This window comes from Phodopus roborovskii, unplaced genomic scaffold (assembly GCF_943737965.1).
Source record: "Phodopus roborovskii unplaced genomic scaffold, PHOROB, whole genome shotgun sequence".
Classification (NCBI taxonomy): Eukaryota; Metazoa; Chordata; class Mammalia; order Rodentia; family Cricetidae; genus Phodopus; species Phodopus roborovskii.
In genome coordinates, this window is record NW_026126575.1 from 5,728,353 (window position 1) to 5,744,254 (window position 15,902).

Below are 15,902 nucleotides of genomic sequence, written 5' to 3' on the forward strand. Positions count from 1 at the left end.
AGCCAATGGGAACACTAATGGTAACAGTTGGCAGGTTAATTACTGCTGTTCATTTTCACAAGGCTTATCAAATTTTAACCTAGTGTTCTTAAGATAGCCTCACCTCATGGTCTTGGTGGGCTGGGGAATCACATGGCAAAGACCAAAGAGAGGGTTCAACAAGAAGGCCCATAACCTTTCTGTTCCACCTGAACTTGACCAAGGGAAGGAAGACAGGAAGCCATCATTAGTGTTTCCCACGTAGATCCTGAACTCAGGTCTTGGTTCCTACTCCTTCTCTAACTTAATACTAGCTGCCCTTCCTTGGATAATTTCTGGCCTGTAAACCTCAGATTCCTCCTCAGTAAAATAAAGATAATAATGGTAAATATGTAAGAGGAGAATTACAGATACTAAAGAAGATGACATATCTAATTCTTTTACAGCAGGGTCCAGCTTACAGGAAAGCATTAAATACTCCCCCCCCCCCCATTTAACACTGTAAGGACAATGGGTACTGTTACAGTTCACACTATAGGACAATGGGTACTGTTATAGTTAACACTGTAGGACAATAAGCACTGTTAGGGTTAACACTATAAGAGGATGGGTACTGTTATAGTTAACACCTTAGGACAATGGCTACTGTCAGAGTCAAGACTGTAAGAGGATGGGTATTGTTATAGTTAACACAGAAAGAGGATGGGTACTATTATTCTGACAGAAGAGACTCGACTCTACCCGTTATGTATTAGAATTAGGAATCCTCAAGCAAACAATTCTACAACAGAGAGAATCTTATAAAGACCAAGGATGGAAGGGAAGTTAGAGAGGAGGGAAGATCTGAAGCCATCAGTCCCTGCTTGCATGGGATTTGGACAAGTACATGAGGACTGACAATGAGAAGAAAGACACAGGCTGAGCTCCAAATGGCTGTGATGCCTGATTGCTACTGCTATCATGACTGGATTTGAAATCAGCGAGTAGACACCCTGGGCAGCTGAGAGGGTGTTTCTAGAGAGGCTTATCTGAAAGGGGAAGACTTACCCAGAGTGTGATCAGCACTAGCCCATGGACTTGGGTCAGAGGCTGAAGCAAAGGGGAGAGGATGTGGTAGCACCTGACTATCTCTTTTGCTTCTGACTGAGTATTCAGTGTGACTAGCTGCCTTGTGCTCCTGCTGCCATGATGGTCTATAACCCTTTTACTGTGACCAAAATGAAGGCTTCTTTCTCTAAGTTCTTTCCCCAGGTATTTTGACACAGCAAGGAGAAGAGTAACTAATGCACCATCATTTAACAAACACTCGGACTTCTTAACTGTCCTGGGAGCTGAGGACACAGCACAGAGCACACTAGTCTCTGCCATCTCAGTTCTAGTCAGAGCTAAGATCTCACTTTTGGGGCTGTGGTCAGAGATACATAATGATGCCTGTGAAACGAGACTAAGGAAGGCAAAAGAGAAAGTTCTATTGGAATCAGAGGAATACAAAACAAACAACAGCAAAGCAATGTGTCAAGAGAAAAAAAAAAGGAAGAAAACAAAACAAAACAAAACAAACAAACAAAAAAACCCCTAAACTCTATGAATGTTTTAGGAAAGTATCACATGCTTCTAGAATGCAGGTGGAGAAAGAGTTAAAGCAAGGGGCAGGGGCTATAACACATGCTCTAATTGGTGTGAGTGAAAACCAACATGGCTTAATCATTCTTTAATGGCTCTCAGTATGCTAACTTCAAAACAATAGTGGATTCTGAGTGACCCTCAGAACTATGTTCCCTTCAGAACTATGTTCCCAAGACCAGTTCTTGTAACAAACTGTAAGTTGTGCTTTGAAAAAAAAAGAAAACAAAACAAAAACAACAACAACAACAAAAAAAAAACAACAAGAACAAAAGCACTGTGTTGCCCACAGTCAAGTGACAAGTGACATATGCATGGTGTTGGCAACTTATGGGTGCAAAAGTCAGGGACACAAGAGATTTGTGGAGAAAAGACTTAATTTTGGCTGCCTGGATCTTTATGCACAATGAAAGTAGATTATGGGCAGTAGTCTCATAAGATATTTTCTAAAACAAATCAGTTAGGTTAAACATGGCATTTAATAGTCACATCTGGAAATTTCTCTACACATAGAAACATTAAGAAATCTCTGAGGCATCTTTCATTAAAGAAACCAGCTTATATCTGTTTACATGTGTGTGTATGTGTGTGTGTGTGTGTGTGCAGTTATGGGATCTTTGCCTGGTTAAGAGAAGAGGTGAGTATACCCTTGAGGACCACAACAGGACACAAGGACTACACATAAGAGTTCTCTTCACAAAGAAAGAAGACTGTCCTGGAAGAGCAGTGGCAGCTCTAGGTGAGGATGCTACTGGTGCTCTGGGTGGGTTTTCTCTATGTGAGTTCCTGTCCTAGGCACTTTACAGAGATGAACTCCATTGTTTCTTATAGTCTTGTGGTAGGGACCATAAACTCTAGGTTATAGACAGAAAACTGAAGGATGCTTGAAAGAAGTTGAAAACGTATTTCCAGAATATCTATTTGGAAGACATGGGGAAGATACTTGATGGTACAGGCAACAAACAAGAACTTCCTGGAAAGGGTTCTACTAGTCTAGGAAATAACTCTGAGAGATGACAAATGGAATCACATGAAACTAAAAAGTTTCTACACAACAAAGGAGGGAACACAGCAGAGTGAAGAGATAGTCAATGGAATGGGAGGAAAGCTTCTCTAATCATGCTTCAGACAGGAGATAACACCTAGCACACACACACACACACACACACACACACACACACACACACACACACACACACACACACACGGGTAACAGAGAAGGGAGAGAAGAGAAAGGGGAGGGAGGGTGAAGTGAATGTGAGTATGTGGCATGAAACTGGACTGGTACAAAGAGAAGGCTGTGCTGGTTTAAGTGAGCAATGCCCTCCACCCTCCATAAGCTCAGGTATTTGAACACATGGTCCCAAGTTGGTGGTGCATGTGTCCACCCATACCCATACATCAGCACACACATGCGCACACATGTGCACACATGTATGCTAGAACATACATACAAACAAATATTTTCAAAAGACATTGAGCTTAATAATATAGCCTACTTAATATACTGTATCCAGAGCATTGCCAGTTCAACAAGCAGCCTTAGCCATGTCCAAGACCAGTTGGAGACCACAGGGGATGGAACCTGCTAGGCAGTTTACAAAGCAAATGCAGGAGGCAGTGGGATTCAGGAGTTTAGATGTTGAGGTCAGCATTCAAAGGACCTTAGGTTCAAATTCCAGCTTCTCCACATCTGCTCTGTGTGATCTTGGACCCACACCACTTTCTCCTTACCTAAAAAAATATAAACACTCCCAGCTACTCTGTTCCAGGTGGCAGGCAGACTTAAAAGACCTAAGATGTACTGGGTGTTGAAACAAGGTCTGTACATGACAAATGGTCCCTTCCTGGGAGGCTGCCTGCCTGCTGTCTGACACCTCAGTGTAGCTTGTGGGTGGCCTTGCAATGCCTGAAAAGGAACCATGTTTCCTTCTCAGAGGGAGATTGAAGAGGGTGGGTGACTGGAGCTCTTTAAAGATTGGGACCAAGTCCCAGAGAGCATTCCTTCTGAACAGGATTGATACAGGTGCCTGCCTGGGATGCCTCTGTATAATTCCTTCCCATCCATGGTGCCTTTTCCACTGGGCATGGAAGGCAGTAGTCACTGGGTTTCTGTATTTTGATAACCATCAGACCTCTGCAGCCATAGGCCACCTTCCCTAGCCTGGTTCTAAAGAGTTCCTTTTCTTTTCTTTTTTATTACTCATGTATGTGTGCACATGTGCACCAAGCTACACATATATGTATGTTCATATGTCTTGAAGACAGAGGTCAACATCCAATCTCTTCTCTGTGTCATTTTCTCAATGAACCAGGAGCTGACCAATTTGTCTCCATCCCCCTATGCTGATGTTATAGACATAGGCTGCAGAGTCTGCTTTTTTTTTGGTAAGTGTTGGCGATCTGAGCTCACATACACATCATTGTGTGACAAACACTCACTGACCATGCCCTCTCTCCAACACCCATCCCCTATTTTGTTATTGTTAAGTTATATTTTGTATATTCAGCTCTTGTGGGGACAACCTGAGTGAACTAAAGAATGAAAATTTTCCCTCTGTAGGTTTGAAGCATCTTCCTGAGCATACAAGTTGTACCTTATTATAAAACGGAAAGGGGAACACTATGAAACTCTAAAGGAAAAGAAAGGGTTCTTTAAAATTCAGAGCAGAAAAATCCCAAGGTCACATCAAAATCAGCTAGAACCCTTCCCAGACACCAACTGCATTTCAAATGCTCTATTCTGATATCACATGAGATTAGGTAACCAATGAAAAAGGAAGCCTCACCCCAACACAGCTTTCCCTTGGGTCTGCGTTCTGGAAAAATCTACCAGCCCCAGTGCACACCAGACTCAGTGGTTGCCTTGTCTCCCTGTCTGTAGTACTTCCTATTTATTAAGGGTTTGCATTTACATAGAATGTTCATGCAGATATCTGGTCCAACATAAAAAAAGACCATGAGAAACATTCGCAAGTGATTCACTGAGGAATGACTACAATATCAACTCTGTAACAGTCCTATTATCGTGACAAACCCAAACTCGGTGGACATGAAGTTGTGGATTTTAAATCTCCATGGAAGGGTAGATAGCTTCTATTAGGCCAATGGTCTTATTCCCTCTTATAAAGAGACCCTACAATGTTTCTACAATGTCTTATTTGGAAATAGTGCATCCTGGGTAAAGGCTGAAGGAAGGATCCTCATATTAACTCCCAAAAATTCTGCTCCTGTATTCTCAGGGTTGTTGTACAGGAAGATGTACATCCACACCCATTTCAGGTGGCTTCTGGGAGGAAGACAACATTAGCAACAGAGTGAAATTTCTGAAGTACAGCAGGAACTCCAAAGATCCTGCTGGACAAGAGACAGGAAATACCTGAGTCTGGCTCTTTTGGGGTTCAGAAACTCAAAGTGCTCTGTCTAAGAAGGGGACAGGAGAGTCCTTTTCACATCAGTGAGAAAAGCCATGTTCTCAAGTCCGAACCCATTTTATTACTTTATATTTCCATCCTCAAACTAGGTCTTCTGGGAAATCACAGGTGAGGGACTATCCTGAATGATAAAGAAGTGGGAAGAGATGCTGTGGGCTGAGAATGTTTCCATTAATAGGAAAACACCAACAAGAGACATCAAAGTAAACAAAACACAAAACAGCCAATGCTAGGGAGGTAAAGGTGTAACCATGCAAATGTTCAGATTCCTCACACCCATGAAGATGCTGAATGGGCATGGTGGCCTCTCTGTAAACCTAACATTTGGGGGGCAGAGATCCCCAGGGTAAGCTTATGAGCTACATAAGATTAACGGAGTTGGTGAGCTCCATGTCTAGCAAGCAATCCTGCCTCCATACATGGAGTGGAAAACAATTGAGGAAGACATCTGACACAAACCCCTGGCTTCTAAACACAAGAGTGCATGTGTTTACATATACCTGCACATGTGAGTGTACACATGTGAATACACATACTTACATACATGTGTGCCACAGACATAGGAACAATAATACCCAATCACCCTGTCTCTGTGTGGTACCAGCTCTGTGGTTGAGGGCTATGTTCATCTTCAAGTTATTGTAGAAGCAAACTGACTAGGATGAAACACAAACTAGAATAAGCAGATGTGGGAAATGGGCCAAGTGGAGCAAATCTAGAGCTACACGGCAGCTGTAATGTCATCAGCGATGACACATGAACACTACTGAAGGTGCAGCAACCCCACACAATGTGCAGACTTTGCTGAGAACACAGTTTAATCAAACAGAAAGGAACTGGGAGACAAGGAGGAACAGCTTAATGTAGGTGCTGTTCATGTGTGGAAGAACCAGTATTAATTTTGCTCACCACAGTAAATGTATTTCAGTTACATAGAAAAATATCCTTAGTTTTCCATGATGATGAGATATTTAGAGATGGAAAGTCTCATATTTTGAATGTGCTTTAAAACACCCCAGCAAAAAGAAAATGTGGAAATTCTTGGTCTCTATTAAATGTAGATGGTATGTTCATGGTGGTCATTTTTCTATCACCTCTATTTAAGTACACATATTAAGTATGAATATGTTCATAATAAATGTTGTTTTAAAGCAAAAGCAAAAACAAAAACAAACAAAAAAAATGGAGCCAGATGTGGTGGGGCACACCTACAAACTTAGACTTTGGGATCTAAGAGTGAAAGATCAAATTGGAGGCCAGCATGAGCTAGATAATGATACTGAGAGAACAAATAAAAGAAGAAATTCATCCTTATATCCAAAGTCCCCCATTGTACTACTGTCCAGGGATTTCTCTGCAGACTTGCACAATGATCAAGGGTGCCCTTGCATTAGATGTTGCTTGTTCTTATTTCATAGGGTGAGAGATGGAGAGGAAAGGGAGCTGCTGTAATGTGCACTGAAGGAGAATTGGTCAGCCTCAGCCCAAGACACTGATTAGCCCACCATGGACCCATTAACCCAGACACTGGCCAGCTGCCTTGGGATTGTTCATAGAAAGTCCCCTGGGGAAATCCTAAGTGCTGCCTTTCACTGCTTTGGGGCCCAACTCACAGGGCTGCTAATCTAATCAGTGGGATCCCAGGAGTTAATCTGTAACAAGCAGACACTCCAACAGGGGCATGCTGGAGTCACAAAGCCACTGGGTATCATTAGAGTCTTGGTGAGATGTTGGAACATCAAGCTCCTCAAATCAAACCAGGCTCTAGTCAGGCAAGTCTACAATCTGTCTAAGAACTGGAATCGGTAGGATGGTGGTTGAATCCACGAAGGAGCAGGCCCAGAATTCTTCCAACTAGACTAGACCTAAGGCTTAGGGAAAATACTATGCTTATGGGTGTTGTGACCTTGGGCAGCTCTACTTCATGGATTCCTGTGTTCTGGTTTTCTCACCAACAAACAGAAGTTGTTTGAAGAATTTGAACATAAAATCACAAGGCCCCACCCCTGCTTGGGGGTTTGTACTCAGTTAATGGTTGGTAGGGTTGAGGGAGAAACATTTACTTCAGTGGTAGACATGGTGATAAGGTGCTTATTCTCCTGTAAACCACCCTTCGTACACCCTCTGTGGCCAACCCTAATAAAACTCACTGGGTCATTACAAAGTAGAGTTGGGGAGCATGGACATATAAGAGGGACTGATAGGGAAAAGGATAGGGATTGGCGGAAGAGTGGTGGATAACAGAGGGTAAGGGGGGGGAGGTGAATGTCATTGTATTACATGTCACAACAACACCTAATATGTATAATTAACATATAGTAATAAAAACAAAAGACAAACAAAATCTCATATAATCAGTGTAAAGACTTGGAACCATGTTGGATGAATGTTCAACATAAGCCATAGGAAACTTGCTTGAATATTGGACATTAGATGCAAACCAAAGAAGATGTTCTGCAAATTTAAGTCTGAAAGGATTTGCTAGCTGGGAATGATGACCACCTATAATCTCAGCCATGAAAGTCTGAGGGAGGAGGAGCAGAGGCTCAAGGTGAGGCTATGCCATATAGGAACAACCTGTCTCACCAAAGTGGGGAGGAAAAAGAATTTCTATAGTGTTTTCAGTCAAGTCTGACCCCTAGTTCAGAAAAAAATGGAGGTGATTCCAAAATCAATGTGATTTTGGAAATTTACTTAACTGCGCTGAGCTGTGCTTTTTCTCAATTGTTAGATAGGGATAATATCACCTCCCCAGGATGGTAATGGACATATTGGTATGATAAATTGAAGTACATGCCATAGTGATCCATCATGCACATATATGACGGCCTGAACTGTGTTGACTGGCCAAGCTCTAAGCTTGCACTTTTGGGGGTCCAACCCATAGTGAGTATCCCATAGTCAGTCCAAAGGGCAGCTGACCTGAGGTGAGAGAGAGAGAAACTCAACTGTGACCAACCATGTATGTCACAGAGAAGTAAACACAAATGGGGCTTTTATTTGTCCTATTGTGGCAAATAAAAGTAGCTGGCCAATCTCTAGTCACCGGGATTAAAATCAGTTGGGTCCAAGTTTTTGACACTGTGACATAATGTTGTCATTTACAAAGTTTATGCTCAAGAACCATGCAATTTAACAACTATTTCTCTCTCTCTCTCTCTCTCTCTCTCTCTCTCTCACTCACTCACTCCTTCTCTCCCCCCCCCCAACATTTTAGGTAAGCTCTTTGCTTTGGGCAATGTATCCTCAGGCTCATTTGGCCAGTAGACTGTATGTTAGACACATTTGATAAAATTTGTGGAAAGTACTACAGAATTATACCAAAAGAATAAAACAACAACAACAACAAAATGAGTAAACTTAAAAAGCAAAGATTGCCTATGTTCTTTATAACCAGAAATAATCACTTTCTATACCTCTATACCTTTGTGTTTCTTCTAAAGATTAATTTTACTTGCATATACTGTTATATTAAGCTATAACTGTTATATTAAGCTATAGTATCATTATTACATGATTATATGTTCATGATGAATACATAGTTATTGGTCAACTATTATTAGTGTGGCTCACTGGCCACTTGAAACCCAGGATATAGCACCCATCACAAAATCATAAACACAGATAAACTTTATCATTTTTAGAAACTGGGAACTTACAGGTGTTCATCATCTGATTTTTCACTAAATATAAACTTCCCAATATATTAAATCTACACCCTTATTTGTAATGACTGAAAATCAATCCTATGTTGGAAAGGTATTGTATTTGTCTTTCTTCCTCCTGGGGTATTTGTTTTTAGTTCTTTCCTACAATAACACAGCATTGAATAGCTCATAAACAGTTCATAAACACCACTGTCCGACTGTTTCTTTAGGTGTGTCATTGATGAGTCAAGGAACACTTGATTCTCAGTGTTCTAATGGGGGTAGGGAAAGCTGGCCTTGGTGGGATGGGAGGCTGAAGGAGAAACTTTGGTAACAGAAAACAGTATCTTACAGGTCCAGACAGACAAACAGTCTCTCTCTCACTTGCTTACTGGCAAGTCTGATTAGCTCTAATCCTCCTGTGAAAGGTTCAGGGTCAAACAGAAACAGAGCTTGGTGGTGGGGAATTGGCAAATTGTTATCTGTGCACACATGAGGACCTGAATTCTGTCCCTGAATCCATGATAAAAATCCCACTCAACGTGCAAGCTTGTAATCCCAGAACTGGGGAGATGGAGACAGAAGGATTCCTGAGGCTCACTGACAAGGCCTGCTCAAATATTCTAGTGCCCTAAAGACCAGGAAGAATTTCCATGAGAAAGTGAACCCACATGTGTCAGAGGGTGACTAATTCCTTAAATTCAACTTTAGTAGTGACACTCTAATTTACCTGAATATCCCAACTGGTTGGACACTGACTAAAACTGTTAATATGACTCCATCCATTTGCCTTAGAGACACGGGTTGATTTCTTTGTTTTAATTAGGGAGATGAACTAATCATAAACTTTTAGTGCATTAAACACAAGTACCGTGTCCCTGTCTTTTAAACACATTAATTAGACAGAATGGAAGAATCATGTATTTCCTTTTTATCCCATGTAAACATGTTTAAAATATGTACTTGCTAATATGTATTTGAGAAATTAAAATAAGCCTGACTTACTATAGGAAGAAAAAAAAAACTAAGACAAATGTCCTAGTTATTAAATTAGCTGGTAGATGATAAGATGGCAGGCCTGCCACTACTCCAGCTTCTGGAACTATTGTTTCTGAGGACAACTACCCAATGCCAACTTTTGGACTTTTCCTTTTTCCTTTGTAAACAAAGTCTCAATATATAGATCAGGAAATCCTGGAAGTCACAAAGTAGTTCAGGCTAGCCTTGAACTCATGATCCTCCAGGTGTGTATCACCACATCTGGCTCCTTCATTCCTTTGCAGAGATTAAGTAACAGTGATTGCTCTGATGGTGAGAACACAAGAATGAATGCAATAATCCTAAAGATATATAATTCTATAGATACTCTTGCTATTGAGTACTTTTAGATTATATGTAGTTTGACATTATCTTTTAAGATTCACTTTCTAAATAATACCTCTAGCAGGGATGAAGACACGAAACACCATCACTGTGAAAGATCATGACACAGATAGAAAATGATGCTGACAAATCCTTGAGGGAGCATTTAACGAAACTCCACATTAGTCTTAGTCTTGTAGAAGATACCAGAAAACTCTGAATAGCTACTTTGTTGATAAAGGGTTTTTTAATGAATAAAGAAAGAAATAGTTCTTGCTTATGCAAAAGGTCAGTAGAATTTTAAAAACATTGTGACAAATATCTTGGCACACAAGAACAATCTTAAGGATGCTACTCAGTGGTAAGCTGCCAGCAGGTGAACAATAGCCAAACCTAGAGGTCAGTAAGAGATGCTACAACAACAACACTGCAGACTGAAGGCCACACCAGTTTCCATAGGTGCCCAGGAAAATACATTCCTAAGGATGGACCCATATATCAGCTAAAAATCTGATAATCTATCCAGAATGGAGTGAAATCCAGCAGTGGGCTTATAATATATGGATGGGACTGAAACCTAAAAGGAAGCTCACAGATCCATTTCTGGGTTTCCTAAAACCACAGGGCATTAGCCACCCAATAAACACACAGCAGGCTTTGTGAATTCCATTATAAAGTAAACAAAACCAACCAAAACACAAAAAAAGCAAAACCCTGTGCAGCATGCACACATTACAAATATGACACAAAACAAAAGTGAAACCAAATGAATAGAAGACATCAAGAAAATACAGACAACTGCTCACTGAAGTTACAGCTTTGTTCTAAGTATCAACAACTTCCACAGAAGTGGCAGCTTTGCCCACAGGATTGGAGTCGTTGCTTTCTGACTTGGAATCCTGACTGTACATTCTTAGTTGTGCAACCTTGGGTGAATCACTAAAACCCCAATGTAATTTCCATCTTTACAAGGGGCTATACCTACCTTACCTGAGGAGCGAATAAACCATTCTGTACATGGTAGTGTTCTGCAAACAGCAAAAAAGCCGCTGCTTTCTTGCAGTGTGGCAATGAACCCATGTCAACATTGCATTTGTATTTAATCAAGAAGCAAATACCTGAGGTGTCACAAGCTCGCTTTCCTGTTGAGGGCTCCCTCTGAGGAGTACTATGCCTATAAATAATGTGGGGTTTATTTTGTTCCTCTTCATCCTCTTGCTCATCCACAGACAGCAGTGGTTCAATAAAATAATCTCCATCATGGGACCGGAACGTGCCCATCTGTTTAGAGACATGAGAAATTGATTCAACACAACTCAGCCAACGGGAGGGACAAAAACAACACTTAAGAAAGAAGTAATCCCAGGTAGAAGCAGGAGCAGTTTGTTCACCCTCTCCCTGGGAGGGTTGAGGTACCCTGGAGCAGCTGTGGCTTATCTTCACTCAATGCCACATTGGAGGCTAATTCTTGACTTGATTGCAACATGTTACACCTGCTTTCCAAGTCTAGCTTTCCCTTTGTTCTTAACTTCCAAATCTCTTATTCTTCCCCTGGCTCAAGGACAGTGTGTTAAGTGCTCAGGTTGCCTAGAATTCACAATCACCAGTGCAATGCTGAGGGACAAGCTGGCTGCCTAAAAACTTTGTACTTTCCTGTTCAACAGGTACATGATGGTCACAATGCCTTCAAGATGGTGTTGCCTATAACCCTGACACACGGTCTCCTCCTGTTCCCTTTGCCAAGGCAGAAAGATACCCCGAAAGGCAGTGTTGTCACACTCTGTCTACTATGTGCATTCCCAGTACCACACCTATCCTCTTTGAGCAACTTCCTTGCTGGTCTGAGCTTTCACATTTGCCAGTTGGAGATAAAGTTCCTTCTTCAATTTCACCTGTGATGGTTAAATGGGATAAACCAGCCATGCATGAAGCCCAGAGATAGAACCTTCTAAGGCTTTGGAGTGATCAGTGGGTTTTTGGTGTAGTTCATTAGTTTTAGGCCCATTTGCTCTTACCAAGCACTATAGACACCTTGCCAAAGACCATTTTCCTTCTCCCCCCTTCACATATCTACAAGTTTTGCAAATGATCCACACGATGCCTCAAGCTTGAACCATTCAGTGTCATATGAACACTGAATGTGCCCAATGGCCAGTGTCTCAGAGGAGACATCAAAGTCTTCTCTTTTCCCATGCTGAAAATAATCAGAAGTCTTCTCTCATTTCCTGGGCATGGGAAGAAAGATCACCTTGAATAGGTGTGGGTACCTACACCAGCATCCTCTAGATATGATCAGAGAGCCTGGACCTCTGCCTCACATATGCTGTGCTGCACCAAAATCTCTGGGATCAGTCCAAGAATCAGAATTTCAAGACACTCCCATGGTTCTTATACAAGAAAAGGCATGCAAGATGCCAAGCTAAGGCATGGTTTTCCCAAACCAAGGAGGACCGAGACAGTCTGGGAGAAATTTTTTCTGTTGCTGACAAGATTTGGGTTGCCACTCTACATTTACAAATTCAGAATTTCTAGGCTTATATCTAGAACCCAACTTTTTAAAGCCATTCTCCTAGGGACTCAAGGGCACAGACTCAGGCAGATTGCATAGTCTGTGACACATCGACAGATCACCAGAGAAGCTGCAGATTAGCACATTCGCATTCACCAGAGCCTGTGGTCAGTATGTAACAGGGCATGGAAGGCTGTGGGAGGCAGGACTAGTGAAAGGAGCCCATGAGGCACAGGAAAGTGGTTTGTCCTAAGTTACCCTTCAGTATACAGCACAGGCTAGTCTTAATGCCAATTCTTCAACTCAGAATCCTGATTTTACACCAGTGTCTACAAAAACGAATCTAGTCATTCTCCTGAGGAATGTGAACTGGGCCTCTGGCTTATGGTTAAAAGTATGGATGAAAAAGGCTGAGGTGAAATTACAACATGGTCACCTATCAGCATGAAACATGGGGCAAGGTGGTAGTTCTGAAGGCCCAGACATTTTTTACAAGCAAAATGGACAGCTCCGAGGACTGGGTCATTGCATTACAGCAAAAGTTCAATAAATAGTTAACAATATGGAGACAAGATTAATTTTGTTGTTGATCCAGAATTATCTCTTGGACCCAAGTTATCTTGTGTTTGCTGAGGTGACCACTTGTTTAAATATATGTCTTATGTACATAAACACACTATTGTCTACATGCATGCAAGAGGGAGGGATAGATGTTGGTGCAAGTGCCTAGGACAGAAGAGGAGAACACATACACCAAGGACATAGTGAACATCTGAAGAGAGACAAGTGTCTATGATTTTGAAGCAGAGGGATGATACCACAAGGAAGACCATGGAATCTTGTGGGGAAGTAAAAATGAAACAACGCTTTAAAAGAAATGAAAAAAAAAAATGTCGACCCAAGAGTGCAATTCTCTTGCTGGCAAATACAAGACCCAGCATTTGGGGGGGGGGCAGAGGGAAGGAGGGAGGAGGGGCGATATATTACTGGGATAGGAAATTAAGAGAGAACTTAGAAAAACCATAAAGCTGACTACTTGAAATAGGGAATTTCAGAAGAAGAAACAAAGATGAAATTGGACTTGGGGCTGTGGGTGAGAGGATGTAAGTTAGGGATCTTAAACATCAGCTGTGGAATGTGGTACTATTCAGTAGAATATGAGGAGATGTGTAGGCTATTTGAACAACAGTGGTGATGAGATCTCGCCACCCACTTATTGAGCCATTAGGGCTGTGTGGCAGGGACTGAGGGAAAAGTGGGGAGAGAAGCAGGTAGATGGAGGTATTTCTTAGTGTCCTAGGGTGCACGAAGAAGGGAAGCGCAGACTGAGCTTCAGATAGTCTCTCAGGCAGAGGGGACCAATGTACAAGTTGGGATTCAGAAAAATTGAGAACTGCCGGGTGTGGGGAGTGTGTGTGGCCAGTGTACAGGTTTTGGATCACTCTAAAGAGAGCAGATTCCTGGAAGCCTTCAGTGGGCAATCAGGGATATCATTAAGTAGGGACTGCTATAGAAATGATAAAGAAAAGCCTTGGGAAGAAATAAAAATGCCGGGAGACAAAGAAGGCAGGAAGCTCACAGTTAGCTTTGTGGCCAAAGATACAAAAACCTAGTTCACATGTTTTTAAAGTATATGTAGCCCTCCCCACCAAAAAGGCATGATGCAAATTACACGTTATGCAAATGGGGTTAGGACAGTCCACAGAGCCCTTTCAGAGGGCCCGGATTCTAAGTTTTCAAGGAGACCACATGCACTGTGTTACCATGTAAAACCACCAATGGAAAATAAGTTCCTAGGCTGAAAAATATTTATACAACTGCCACTCGGATTCCACCGGTGTGTAGGCGGGGAAAGAGGAGGAGTAAAGACTGTTTACCAACCAAGTACACAGCAGCCCTATCTAAGAACCAGGAATTGAGGGGTCCCTAGCTTTGAATCAGGGGTGCACTGGTTCTCTGGGATCCGCCTCAAGACTTTTCCGCCTATCTAGGCGATAACCTCTCAAAAATCGGAGCCAGTCTAGCGTCCAGGCCCAGGTTTGAGGCCATGATGACTCAACGCAGCATCCCCTCCCGGTCTCCGCCTACCCTCAATCAATCTCAGCCAGGCACTTTGGGCTTCAGGATTCCCAGTACTTAGTTGGTGGGTAAAGGGGCTCATCCCCTTTCCCGCATTCCAGCAGGCTGAACCTCCCTTCCTCCCAGTCTTGTGGAGTGCAGGACCTCCCGCCGGGATCCTGCTCTTGGAAGGTTTAGAAGGATGTAATCTCCAGACCTGGAATTTAAGACGCAAGAACCAGCCAGCAAATGTGGCAGCCTGACTCTCGAGTGAGTACCCAAGCCCCCACTTAGAATGAGGAGGAGGAGGGTGTATGCCAAGGGGAGAGAGTAAATGCACCAGGGGCACAGACTTTTAATAGCCAATTGTGCGTAATACGCAGTTCAGTGAGCTAGGAGAGCGAGCCGCGGGAAAGTTTCTGCGTCATACACGCGTGATAGAAACGCACGTCGCTTGGGAAAGTGAAGGACCACCCTAGTTGGGGCTAGAATTGTACTAGACTCTCAATTGTCGTACGAATTGGGGGAGGGTGACTTATTAGATCCAGTGGAGGGTAAATGGGGGGGGGGATCAGGAAGCAGGGGCTGGAGGTATCAACTTGCATCTCCCTCTAAGTTCCCACTTGGCAGCACCGGGTGGGTGGTGTCCTTCGCACTCAGCCTAGAGAAACGTGCGCTATACATTCCTATTCCTGTTCTTTGGAACTGCTACGGGTTCTGGAAGAATACGAACTCTTCTAATAGGCTACCTTTCCAGGTTCTGTCCTATTACTCTAGCGCCTCCAGCCACCACGCCAGCAGGGTGCAGAGTCGGACTGCAGTGCACCACCCCTCCCCCCTCCACCTCCCACCCCCAAACACCGCCTTAGAGACAGGCTCCGCCTTCACTCCGGGCTCTCAGCGTACTTGGCCCACCCTTCCTTTCCCGGGACAGGATCGGCTTCCCTGGCTTCCCTGTCAGTCTGGGTCAGTTTCAAAATTCCTTGCACGTGATAAAAGGCTCTGGGAGGAAAGAACGCGGGGACACTAGGTTATGTACTCCCGTCCACAACGAGAGATATCCCAACACTCCAGAAGGGGTGCCCCGGGATTGTCAGTTTACATCCCTGACTCAGGAAGCGCCAATGAGGAGTTAGGTCCGCCCTGCGCTCAGCTGCTTCGCTTTTGGGCCGCCAAGTTTGCTACAAGAAACCACAACCCCCGGAACTTTCTCTGAGTTTGTAAACCGACATGCAAGCTACTCTGCCGAATTGGGCCATGCACGGCAAGCGCAATTCATCCCCCAAGACA

The 15,902-nt window shown here is 43.0% G+C and overlaps 1 protein-coding gene and 1 long non-coding RNA gene across 3 annotated transcripts in view; one reads left to right on the forward strand and one right to left on the reverse strand.

Moving 5' to 3' along the window:
• Nucleotides 1-15,902, reverse strand: part of Adamts9 (ADAM metallopeptidase with thrombospondin type 1 motif 9) — a 157,054-nt gene that overhangs the window by 139,809 nt on the left and 1,343 nt on the right. For both annotated transcript variants that reach the window (XM_051203300.1, XM_051203299.1), the window contains exon 3: nt 11,164-11,326. In XM_051203300.1, the coding sequence (XP_051059257.1) occupies nt 11,164-11,326 (163 nt within the window). The remainder of the gene's footprint in view (nt 1-11,163; nt 11,327-15,902) is intronic.
• The window catches only part of LOC127235961 (uncharacterized), a 291,992-nt gene continuing 290,453 nt past the window's right edge, over nt 14,364-15,902 (forward strand). Inside the window, exon 1 of the long non-coding RNA XR_007835748.1 lies at nt 14,364-14,882. This is a non-coding gene — a long non-coding RNA (uncharacterized LOC127235961). The remainder of the gene's footprint in view (nt 14,883-15,902) is intronic.